At 35.5% G+C, this 12,282-nt stretch overlaps 2 protein-coding genes across 9 annotated transcripts in view; one reads left to right on the top strand and one right to left on the bottom strand.

Moving 5' to 3' along the window:
- Nucleotides 1–3,256: 3,256 nt before the first annotated feature.
- Nucleotides 3,257–5,032, bottom strand: LOC119767550 (peptidyl-prolyl cis-trans isomerase Fkbp12). 3 transcript variants are annotated; one of them, XM_038256395.1, is made up of 4 exons: nucleotides 4,975–5,032; nucleotides 4,836–4,892; nucleotides 4,536–4,696; nucleotides 3,257–4,283 (listed from the first exon to the last, which is right to left on the bottom strand). In XM_038256395.1, exons 2-4 carry the CDS (start codon nucleotides 4,870–4,872, stop codon nucleotides 4,155–4,157), a joined length of 327 nt encoding a protein of 108 aa, XP_038112323.1. In that variant the 5' UTR covers nucleotides 4,873–4,892; nucleotides 4,975–5,032; the 3' UTR covers nucleotides 3,257–4,154. The 3 variants fall into 3 exon arrangements, with proteins under 3 accessions (XP_038112323.1, XP_038112324.1, XP_038112322.1); XM_038256396.1 differs by having other exon boundaries at nucleotides 4,966–5,006; XM_038256394.1 differs by lacking the exon at nucleotides 4,975–5,032 and having other exon boundaries at nucleotides 4,836–4,972.
- Nucleotides 5,033–10,166: 5,134 nt separating this feature from the next.
- The window catches only part of LOC6037463 (protein 4.1 homolog), an 81,761-nt gene continuing 79,645 nt past the window's right edge, over nucleotides 10,167–12,282 (top strand). For 5 of the 6 annotated variants that reach the window (XM_038258375.1, XM_038258377.1, XM_038258380.1 and 2 more), the window contains exons 1-2: nucleotides 10,167–10,255; nucleotides 10,909–11,134. The gene's annotated coding sequence lies outside the window, so the exon portion shown is untranslated. The remainder of the gene's footprint in view (nucleotides 10,256–10,908; nucleotides 11,135–12,282) is intronic. The other variant, XM_038258376.1, reaches the window with a different exon arrangement.

Genomic DNA, 12,282 nt, shown 5'->3' on the forward strand with positions numbered 1-12,282 from the left:
TTTCGGTCATTTTGGCCATTTCGGTAATTTTGGTCGATTTGGTCATTTCGGTCATTTTGGTCGATTTGGTCATTTCGGTCATTTTGGCCATTTCGGTAATTTTGGTCGATTTGGTCATTTTGGTCGATTTGGTTATTTCGGTCATTTTGGCCATTTCGATCATTTTGGTCGATTTGGTCATTTTGGTCGATTTGGTCATTTCCGTCATTTTGGCCATTTCGGTAATTTTGGTCGATTTGGTCATTTCGGTAATTTTGGTCGATTTGGCAGGGTGGCCACTCAAATCGGGAAATCGGGAAAATCGGGAATTCGCCAAAATCCGCAAAAAATCGGGAAAAAGTCGGAAATTTGTGATTTTTTGTCAAAAAGTCGGGAAAAGTCGGGAATTCTGAGCATACTTTGAAAATTTGAAAATTATTTTTTAACTTTTGAACAATTTTCAAATTGAAGTCACTCATTTCTGCTTTAGTAACTTTCTTTAAATTTAAGGTTCTTTTGACTATTTCAATATATTTGAGTATGGAAAAGCTGTTAATGAAATCTTAATGAAGACCCCAATATCTTTGACACAGATTTTCATAATATTTTTCTATGAATCAAATGATCGCTATTATTTTTTGTTCATTAAACAAGAGGTAAACTGCCGTTCTACGCATAATTATCCTATGTTCAAAAAAGTGCAACTGAGAAAAACGCGATTGAAATTTTTCGACCGATTTCTGTGTTTTTTTTTTTGCTATACAACCGGTAAACAAGACATAATGCTTAGTAAAACTAATGATTCCGTGTAAGAAAATACTTGGTGGGACAATTATGCGTGGAAGTTTAACGATGGGACAAACAGACTTGGTGTTGTTTTTAATGAGTTTGCGAACAAAGTATCAGATTTTATGTGTTTTTCTTAAAGTACACATCAAACTTAACTTAAAAATGTCATAAAGTCAAAATCGTCCAAAACTGACATGGGACAATTATGCATAGAACGGCAGTAAATGAAAAACTAATATAAAGCCTAATAGATTCTATTTAATTTTGTCACATAAACTGAATATTTGAAAACAGATTCCAAATTGGATGTGGCAATGGTTTTTTTTTGTAAATATTATTAATTGTTTAAGTAAATTCGTTAAGTAATTGAAAATATGTTTTTTCCAAATGTTGCCCTTGAACTGTTTTTTGTGAGTATGGGTAAATTACCTACCATAGATAAGCTTGATTTTCAATTTTCGGAAAACTTAATTACCGCATAAAATCCAAAATTGAAAAAAAAAAACGTTTTTAAAACATAAAGAAAATTGTGATTTGCAATTTCAAAATTTTCTTTATGTTTTAAAAACGTAATTTTTCAAGAAATTTTGAGTTATTGCAAAATTGTTTGAAAAAATAGTCTCATCAAACATTTTGCTTAAAAAAAGTGGGAAAACATACAATCATATGAAACTGAATTTTCATTAACATTCCAACGCCCAAGGCTCCAAAAAAGTTGGAACGGTAACTTCAACTCAATGGTTCTCGGGCATAACTCAACCAATCAAGATGATTCTTCTTTCCAGTGATTTGTTAGGATGTCTAGATGATTCTAGAACTTTGCAGAACTTAATTTGATCAAATCTGTAATTTTTGCGATTAAAAACATCGTTCCAACTTTTTTTTTCACGTACAAAAAAAAATTCGCCAAAAATTCCGCGGAGGCAGTCGTTTTGAAAAAAGTTGGAACGATGTTTTCGTTCGCAGAAATTACAGATTTGATTAAATAAAATTCTGCAAAGTTCTAGGATCATCTAGACATTCTTACAAATTACTGGAAACAAGAATCGTCCCGATTGGTTGAGTTATGCCCGAGAACCAGCGAGTTGAAGTTACCGTTCCAACTTTTTTGGGAGGCTTGGGCGTCCGTGTAAGTTGGACATGCGTTGGGCGTTCCAGTGTTAAAAAAAGAAACAGTTAAATACTGACCACTATATAAATTAGCATTGATTGGAAAATTCAATGTCAAAAATTACAAAATAAAAAAGGGAAATTGGCAAAAACGTTTTTTTATGAATTCCTTGACATTTTTCTAAATCCTTTGAATGAATAATAACAGCAATTATGTTTGAATCATTCTTTGATTTGAAATGATGATGTTTAGAAAAAAAAGGATCAAGATTATATGTTCAGTTATCTTTAACTTTTTGTCATTTCCAGTTGAAACGAAGTATCAAAAACTATACGTTTGCCAATTTAAAAAATAACATGGAAGTTTTAAGTATTGTTGAACTTTCGATTATTTTTTCAAATTTCTGTAATTACAAAAAATGCCTATATTTGGAATTTTTTTAAATTCATTGAGATTTTTTTTTTTCAGTGGTTAATATTTGGTTAATATTGACTTTTTTATAGAAAGTTTTTTGTTTGAAATCATTCTTTAGATAACGAATGCCTATTATTTGAGCATTCTGGAAAAGTCTGGAAAAAAGTCGGGAATTTGAAAATGGAATTTGAGTGGTCACCCTGCGATTTGGTCATTTCGGTCATTTTGGTCGATTTGGTCATTTCGGTCATTTTGGCCATTTCGGTAATTTTGGTCGATTTGGTCATTTTGGTCATTTCGGTCATTTTGGTCGATTTGGTCATTTCCGTCATTTTGGCCATTTCGGTCATTTTGGTCGATTTGGTCATTTCGATCATTTTGGTCGATTTGGTCATTTCGGTCATTTTGGCCATTTCGGTCATTTTGATCGATTTGGTCATTTCGGTCATTTTGGTCTTTTCGGTCATTTTGGTCGATTTGGTAATTTTGGTCGATTTGTTCTTTTCGGCCATTTTGGTCGATTCGGTCATTTCGGTCATTTTGGTCGTTTTGGTCATTTCGGTCATTTTGGCCATTTCGGTCATTTCGGTCATTTTGGTCGATTTGGTCATTTTGGTCGATTTGGTCATTTCGGTCATTTTGGCCATTTCAGTCGATTTGGTCATTTCGGTCATTTTAGTCATTTCGGTCATTTTAGTCATTTCGGTCGTTTTAGTCATTTCGGTCGTTTTGGTCATTTTGGTCGATTTGGTCATTTCGGTCATTTTGGTCGATTTGGTCATTTTGGTCGTTTTGGTCATTTCGGTCATTTTGGTCGATTTGGTCATTTTGGTCGATTTGTTCATTTCGGTCATTTTGGTCGATTTGGTCATTTCTTATTTTATGATATTTTGAATATTTAATGAGCAGAAGAGCATTAACTTCACCAAGGAAATTCGGATATCAAAGAATACAACTTATTTTGTTTTAATTCACCCATTTGTATTTATTCTTTGTGTTTAAAGAGAGTTGAAGAATACTAAATTTTTACTTCCAATGCAAACACACACGAATGAGGTTGTGTGAAACGTCAAATAGTAATAGTTTAAACTTGTTTAGTTTTCTTTCTTTATACTTTTGGTTGCATTTGTTGAAACAGCTTTATTTTTCGCTAGCAACACGAGAATTACAATCTCAAAACTGGAGCTCCTTTTTTTCTTCTCTCATTTGTAGTAGGTAGGTTTTCAATCGTCTTAATAGTATAAGATTTAATGATTTTTCGCTTTTCTTTCTTGTATAGCACTCTCAAAACGATGTGTGTTATGAATAAATGTAGTTTGTTTGTATTTCTTTTTTTTTTTTTGGAAAGTTTGCTACCCGAGCTAGCGTAAGTGTTTAAAGTGTTCAGTGTTATTCAAAGTTGAAATAGCATTTTAAACAGGGCCATCGATTATGCAAGAAGAACGTAACGCTTAATTATTTTGACTACTTAAAAGTTGAAAATTGAATTGTTTAAATGTTAATCATGCTTGTATTTAAATTTGCGGGCTGAAGCGCGCCGCCACACGATAAGAGAAAAATGTTTTGTGTTTTTTTTTTGTATGGATTTTACGTAAATGCATCGTTTAATGTTGGTTGGCTTAATCGCTTTGTAAGTTTTTTTTTGTTTTGTGGATCATTTCTTTCTCCTCACTGGAAAGGATTGCTTTCATGTGTGTTGTTGTTGTTTGTTGTATTTAAGAGGTGTATGTTGTGTTTGTTTATTTCCTGTTTGTTTGATTACTTGATTGGTTAGCTTATCATTCATTCTTTTTTGTGTTATTCTTAATCATGTTTGATTGAATATTATATATTGGTTTGGTGTTTTCGCACCGCTGAGCGTTTATTCTACCCGCAACAGCTCGACCTCGAAGGTCAGGGTGGCGTTCGGCGGAATGACACCGGGGTGGCCGCGACTTCCGTACGCGTAATCCGGCGAGCAGACCAGCCTGGCCTTCTGACCGACCGACATCTGTGAAAAAAATACAAAATTAAAATAAATAAAACTAAAAAGACCCATTTGACCCCACTTTGCCCTGTCTGAAAACATGTTCTAATTTTAGCTGGCCTACCCCCCTCCTCCCCGTCTCATCTCTGACTCACCCCCCGGCGACAGAAAAGTCGATTGAAAAAACAAGATCCAAGCAATCCGCGAAAAACAAGAACTCCCAACGAGAGAGGTCATCAAACCCCGCGATGACCACTTCGATTACCGAATACCAACCTGGGCGACTCCCTCGTCCCAGCCGCGGATGACCTCACCACGGCCAACCTTGAAGCGGAAGGGCTGTCCGCGGGTGCGCGACGAATCGAACACGGTTCCGTTGTCCAGCGTCCCGGTGTAGTGGACGACTGCGGTCTGGCCAGTCTTGGGGAAGGTGGCCTCTGCAAAAGAAGGAAAAAAAATCGATCAAGAAACTGCCCTCTCACTCCCTCACTCTCTCAGGAGGCCGGAAGCAATAAAATTTCTTCGCTTTTCTTTGAGCACACGCCCTGGCGTGCCAAATACGTTCCGGATACTTACGGTCGCCGTTGGAAATCGGAATAACCTGGACGCCCATTCTGATGTCGGTTCTTGCAGCTGAAAAAAGTCGCGAAAAAACGGACAGATTAGCAACGTTACGAAGCATTTGCCGCGGAGGAGCCGAGCGCACAAAACTCACTTTTGCCAAGAAGAAAAGAAAATGCCGGATTCGCGCTGACACCAAGGTGGCTGGATTTAGGAAGGTATGATGGAGGGAGCGTTTGGGTGCGGGTCTGTACCGTTGATTTGAGATTGTCTGCAAACTTTGTTAACTGTCAGCGCTGCCCAGTCAGGAAAAATGCTGGCAATGCTGATTCTGTCAGAATACGGCTAGAGAATTTTAAACTCTTTTAGAATTCTAACAGAATCTTGCCAAAATGCCATGAATGGATGAGATCTGCACGGGACCATAAACCACAAGGACACTTTTATGAAATCCCAGACTTTGGGGTTAAAATGGATGAAAATAAACTTTTGCATGCATGTTTCTGTTGTGAAATTGACTTATGGTACGTTCGTTTGAACAGCCGGTGTGGCACTGAGTGCCGCACTCGTCGGTGCCAGTTTTGGTTCAATCGAACGTCATTTGTCAGTGCGCGTGGAACTCGCATGAAACTGAAAAAATATCGAGTGTGGCACTAGAGTTTCAGTTCCAAGATGGCGGCGAAACTCGTGCGGAACTAGCGCGAGTTTCTTCAAAGAAACACTTTGACAGCTCTGAGTGCGGCACTCAGTGCGGAACTAACAATCAAACGAACGTACCATTAGGAACACGAATATGATAAAATTATCAATGGAGCACTTCCATTCGAGTAGTTTTTGCTTTTTTCTACAATGTATTTCTTATGGAGCGAACTGTCAAAAACTGCTCGACTGCGGATGCTCCATTGAAAATGGGATCTAAGGGATACCCAAAGCGTTATCAGTCTCAGGTGTCCCCTATAACTAGGCTTAGTGATTTTTCACGCTCGAAAATAGCAAATTTCACGGGGACCTCAATTTGAAAACAACAAATTTCACGCAAATTTCGCGGAACGTGAAAAATGTTAAAGTAACTCTGAACATCTTTTGTTTAAATCTTAGAAACTTCAATATCTTCAATAAACTAAAAAAAATCTTCACTAAATGTGAACGTGACATAAAAAAAATCTCATAATTTTCAAAAAAGGTTTCCACTTGGTTTATGGATGAGATCTATTTATATTTTAAAACAAAATGTAAGGCATGCGTATAATCATTAATTGCACAATTTTTTTAACATTCGACTAATAAAGCAAAAACGTTTTCGCTGATTAGCTTCTGTTTTATCAGAATTTTATTGAATTTCATATCAAAGCAAGATTCAACAATCATGTCCAGCCAAAATTAGTAAAATAGTTTGAATTTTCTGCGACATTTAGCCCACTCAAAATATTTTTTAAGGAATTAATCTCTCTTTTCAAAAACTAAATTTAAAATCAATAGACAAAAATAATATAATTTGTAACGAAATCGAAATTTTTATTCGAAATGAGAACAGAAAGCAAAAAAAAGGTGGCATTTTCAACCTTCACGGGAATCATCCACCCAAATAATCAAATATTGTTAAAATTAAACAGGACTTAGAAAAAAAATATGAAATGTTTCTAAAAGGTCAAAAACATCATAGATAAAAAATACTCATTTTTAAATTTAGGATAAAACAAAGCTTATTTCTTTTAATTTTTTTTAAATTCTGCATTTTAAATAAAATAGCAGTAAAATTTTTACTAAGGCGAAAAAAAATATTACTAAATTTTGTTAGTTCCTGAAATTCTTCAAATGGTTCATATCAATTGAAAACTTATAAAATTTACTTAAATAGCCTTTATGGTTGAAATATTGATGTTATTTGAAGAAAAAATGATTTGAGAAAATTTATAAATTTCAAGAATTTCACAACGTCCGCGAAATCATCAAAATTCACTAACCCTATTTTTGTAATTGAACAAGGGTATTCTACAGTATTTATTTATGATAAAATATATTGAGAAAAATGGTTACAATTTTACACAAACATAAAATTTCACGGGATTTCGCGGAAAAAGACAAATTTCGCGGATTTCACGCTGTCCGCGAAATCGTGAAATTTCACTAACCCTACCTATAACCTTTAGGTCGAATCGAGTTGATATCTGGATGGAACACTTTTTTATTTGAGTTTTTTTTAACTAAAATGCCTATAACTCCCTAATGGAGCACCCGCAGTCGAGCAGTTTTTGACAGTTCGCTCCATAAGAAATACTTTGTAGAAAAAAGCAAAAACTGCTCGAATGGAAGTGCTCAATTTTGTTGAATTTTCAAGCCCTTTAAGATGCATTTTGAATTATTGAAATATTGTTGAATTTTGCCGGCTGTAAAAGCCATTTTAAGATATATGACACTTTTGAACCTATAAACTTTGTGTCCCGATTTGCCCCACATCTTGTTGACCTAGAGTGCTCATATTTGACTCAGATGCTAGTTTTATATATACAATCAAGCCCTGCAAATTGCAGGCAGATTGATGAGGTCCAAACGACAAAGGGGTATGCCGAGGGGAACGACAGTGGCTCATCTCCTCTTGATGAGTCCTCGCGTCAGTTTCCCCTTTTCTGATGTCTCGGTCATCGGTTTCCTATTTCCCGCTCCGGGGTTAGCCTTCATCCAACGAACACTTTCGCTTCTTCGTGACCACCTGCATGTTTAGACCCTTAAACCCACTCGACTGTTCGGGAAAACTTTTCGGGAACCTGTTTCCTCGCTTCAATACTTGACCACATCGGAGCTATAAGTAAATCTAAACAAATTTTCGTGTCATTTCTGACATTACGTTTTACGTCGAGATTTTGGCTTGCAGATTTGCTTGGATTTGACAGGTACAGAAAGTCAGATTCAATCAATTCAAACGAAATAATAACAAAATATTGAAAGAAAACTAACAACTAAAAAATATAAGCTGAAAAATTATGCATATAAAAAAAAGTAAAGAATTATAATTTCGCAAATTTCAGAAATTTTATATTTTTTATGTGATAATTAATTAATCGAATTATTCGATAGTTAAAAAAGAATATCAAGCGTTCAAAATTCTGGGGATTTAAAAATTTCAAATACAATTCGTTCAAAGGTTCGTACTCGGTTATCCGAAGTTCTCGCAAAATTTCACTCTGGTCGAATCACAAAAAAAATATCAACATTTGAAAAAAAAAAAACCAAAAATGCTCTTATGTTATATGAAAATTTAAACATTGGAAAACATCTCTGAATTCTGAATTTTTTTTGTTTCAATTCTAATTTTTTTAATTTTTGATGATTTGTGAATTTAAAGATAAAAATATAATTCGCTTAATTATAAAATTTATTTAACAAATCACGAAAAGAATGCGTAACTTTTCTCGCCCACTCTCCCTCCATGAGCCGTACTTAGCTGAAGTGTTTAAAAACTGTTTTTTTTTAGATATTTCTTCTCGTTCTTTTATTTTAAATTGTCGAGCTCGATTATGACCCCACACAACCACACAAATTTTATTAAAATGAGGTCAAGACAATAAAAAAAGGATTTTTTTGGTGATTTTATTATATTTGAAGTCTCATACAATCCTTTGGATAATCGTACTTTGGATAATCCAAATTTGGATAATCATGTCTTTATAAAGCCACAGCCTGTGTCTAGTCTCTGGAAAATTAAATAAATTTGCAAAAAATCGGCTTTGGCCCATTTGACTGTCTGCAGCGCGAAGTTTTATAATTGTTTCAAATTGCGAGCAGTTTTAAATTTTTAGAACTGGCGGAAATGAAACTAGAACACGGTGCTCGCAACGCGCTGATCTAAATGTTGTTTCAAAAAATGCTTTTAATTGTGTGCGTATGATTATCAACACAGCATCATAGTGTGTGTGTAAGAATACGTGGATATCTCTATCGAGAAATTAAAAGTGAGAGTGTGTGCGTGCAACATGGAGTTAAACTTTTTGAAAAGCCTTGGTAAGCTTCACTGCAACTGCACAGAAAGTTTAACTCCATGTTGCGATTTGACAGCTCGATATATCAGATTTTTTTTGAAACTGAGTTCTATTCCAGTTCCAAATCGTCTCACGTTTGAAACAAACTCGTCGAGCAGTTTTATTCCGGTTTCAAAATACTGCTCGAAAAATAAAACTGCAACTCCGCGTTGCGAGTGGTCTGTTTCAGTTCTATTTGAAAAATGAAACAGCTAGAACAAAGTAGAGCCACAGTCTGTGGTAGAGCCGCGTTGCAACCAGTCTTACATTGTTTTGCTTGAATTATTTTAGATATATGATTTTTAGTTAATTTTCTTATTTCTAGATTAAATTTTCAAAACAACCTATCCCTCATGGGTTTCCTATGCAGATAGGGCTGTCGTGATCGGGGACTTTCTTTTATAATAAAAACACAGATATTTTGCAATTAACAAACAACACGTCTTATTCCACAGAAATTAACCACAAAACTGATTTGACAATCTTCATTCTCTCTTTCGCCGGCCGCGCGCATCTCCCCAGTCAAATCAATCCGAATTCTGAAACGGAATCTAACTAGAATCGTATACAAATTCCGTTTAAAACGCAACAACCGGTTCCGTGTTCGAACCGGTTGTTGCGTTTGAAACGGAATTTGTATACGATTCTAATTAGATTCCGTTTCAGAATTCGGATTGATTTGACTGGGTCGTTGTTTCCACGCTCGTTGTTCTCTCTCGCAGCTCGCTAGCGCGCTCTCGCACTCAATCCACAATTAGCTAACAAGGCAATATTCATGAAGGTGCGCACTTTTTGTTGCGCTCTTAACTCTTATTTATGAATTATATCAATCTTATAATAAATACTCATTTAATAATTTATTACATATTCAATCCTGCAACCCATAATCCCTACAAGGGCCTTTTGAAAATTTAATCGAGATTTCTGAAATTTCGAATTTTAAGCTTTTTGTACACAGAGTTGATTCGCTAATTCGAATGGAGCTGCATTCGAAATCGAGCAATTCCGAATTCGCTAATTTGAACAAGTCATCGGCTAATTTGAACGAGTCAAAGTTATCATCTATAAACCACGTTTACACTTTTTAAGATATCTTGCTGAAATTTTGAAATTTTTCCGAGCCTACAAATGTTTTTTAAGTTCTACAAACACCCCCACAATCGAACACAACAAACACCTTCCCATTTAAACACTTTGATTGCACCACCCCAAAAAGGGGGTGAGGCATGACGTCACCCTCATTCACCGCGCGCTCACCAACACAACCGTTCTCTGAATCAAACACCGCGCTCCGTTCGCTCACTCGCTCACAAAAACGGTTTATATTTTTAATCGCATCGCGGCCGTTGAGTAGATCGGACGTGTTTTTATTCCGTTGCGTGCCCCCGTGCAGTTTATTATCGTTGCATGTGTGCGTGTGTGTAAGTGTCTGCGTGTGTTGGTGCGTCGAGAGCCCACCTTTTGCGCCCATTAATAGTTTTCTTTTTTTTTGAGTTACTAGAATTTTGGGAGCGCTGTTTTTCCTCACAAAGAAAGTTAGCAGTTGGGAGAGGGGGAGGGATGGAAAAGTGTGTGACGAAAAACAGGCGCCCATTTTCCGGCCATCCAAAGTGTGCCCGGGGAAATGAATGGTTTTCCGCGCGGGAGAAAGCAACACCGATTTGAGTAAGAGGAAGAAGAAGGCGAAGAACAAGTAGGCGGCGAATAAGACGCAGAAAAAGAGTAAAAATTGAGCGCGATCCCGAGCAGAAGAGAATTTTCAGAAATTTGTTGTGGCCAAAAGTGGGTTGCTTTGTTTTTCCGGGGTGTTTTGTGCGCGTTTGTTTTGTTTTATGCTTGCACTTATTTATGCTTAGTGCGATTCGGAAGAGAGATAAAAGCAAATCACAACAAAGGGCCATCACCGACAATGGGAGGGGGGGTTTCGGAAAATGAGCATAATTTTTGTGAATGGCTTTTTGTTTTGTGCAAGTGTGAATGAAAACCGAAAAGAGGGTGGCAGACAGCATAATGCCATGCATAATTTCAAAGTGCTATTTTAATTATAATTTATATTTTATTCAAAAATTTAGTTGTAACTAGATTCCAATTGGAAAAAAAAGTTGAAATTGCGTGAAAACATCCAACCAAACTTGGTGAAAAGGTGGTCGTGATAGTGTTTGTGAGCCGACGACGACGACGCAAAGTTGAGGTGGAGAAAAAGTGTGACACATCGAAAAGCATAAGAAACAACATAAGAGAAGAGAAGCAGACATCGAAACCTGATCAAAAGGAAGCAGCGGGAATACAGCTAATAAGGTGCAGTAAACACAACACAAACTTGAAGTTTTTTTTCTCACCTTTATTTATTTACTGCAAACACACACACACACACACACACTCGCATGCAGCACATCTTGCCAACGCCACCACTACAATCAATGAATGATTTGTCTTGAAAGTGGGATTCGTCGTGGCCTGCTGGGGTGGTTGTTGTGGAACTGTTTTATTTTGTAGTTGTGGGTGGTGGCTGGTGTAAAGGGGGAAGGCATGTTGTTGCAGAAAACTTGTTCTCAAATTTAGAACTTCTTCTTTCAAAATACAAAAAAAATCTGGCGAAACGACATCTTACTAAATATTGAATTTTAAAGTATAATTTCTTACACTTACTAGCGAAATATTGTACAAAATACTTTAAGAAATTTCACAACAACTGCTTATCTCAATATACATATTTTTATGATTTATGAATCAAGCTTATCATTCCAAAATGTTCAAAATAATTGTTTACTGCTTTTTAAAAATGTCAAGCTTTATTCTAAAACTATGTTTATTGAAAAACGCAGAAAATATCACTATAACCAATAGTTTCCAAAATAAAAGTAATTTACAAAAATAAGAATCACAAATGTTATATTTTAAGAGGTTGCATCTAAGCACCCAGCAGTCCAGTATGATGAAAGTTTAAAAAAAAAATTGTAGGAGGAAATTTTGTCAGCTCTTCGAAAATATTTTTACAAGGGTAAAATATTATTAAAGTGCAAAAAGGAAACTAAATATTTTGTTTATCTTTAATTTAAAATCATTGCCGACTACATATTTGATTTTCAATCTTAAAAATAAATTTTAACTTGTATTACAATTTGTTTGATATTTACCAAAAGCAATATTTTTCCGAAATTGTTTTTCTCCTGAACCAGATTTTGCACCATCCTAAATTCAAAAACAAAAAAAAAATTGGCCTCTAAAACATAAGACAAAAACGGATATTTTTCCGTGCAGTTATTTTTTCAGAAAATTTCAAATCATAACCTACAACTTTGCCTAAGACACCAAATTGATCTGAAAATTCTTTCTCAAGATGCCTATTTTCAAATACTCACATGTCCAGTTTATATGACTAGCTTCCAAATTTGTATGTCAATATTTTGACGATTTTTACAGATATCCATACAAAAGGCTACTAA

The sequence above is a fragment of the Culex quinquefasciatus genome, chromosome 2 (genome assembly GCF_015732765.1).
Source record: "Culex quinquefasciatus strain JHB chromosome 2, VPISU_Cqui_1.0_pri_paternal, whole genome shotgun sequence".
NCBI classification, from domain to species: Eukaryota; Metazoa; Arthropoda; class Insecta; order Diptera; family Culicidae; genus Culex; species Culex quinquefasciatus.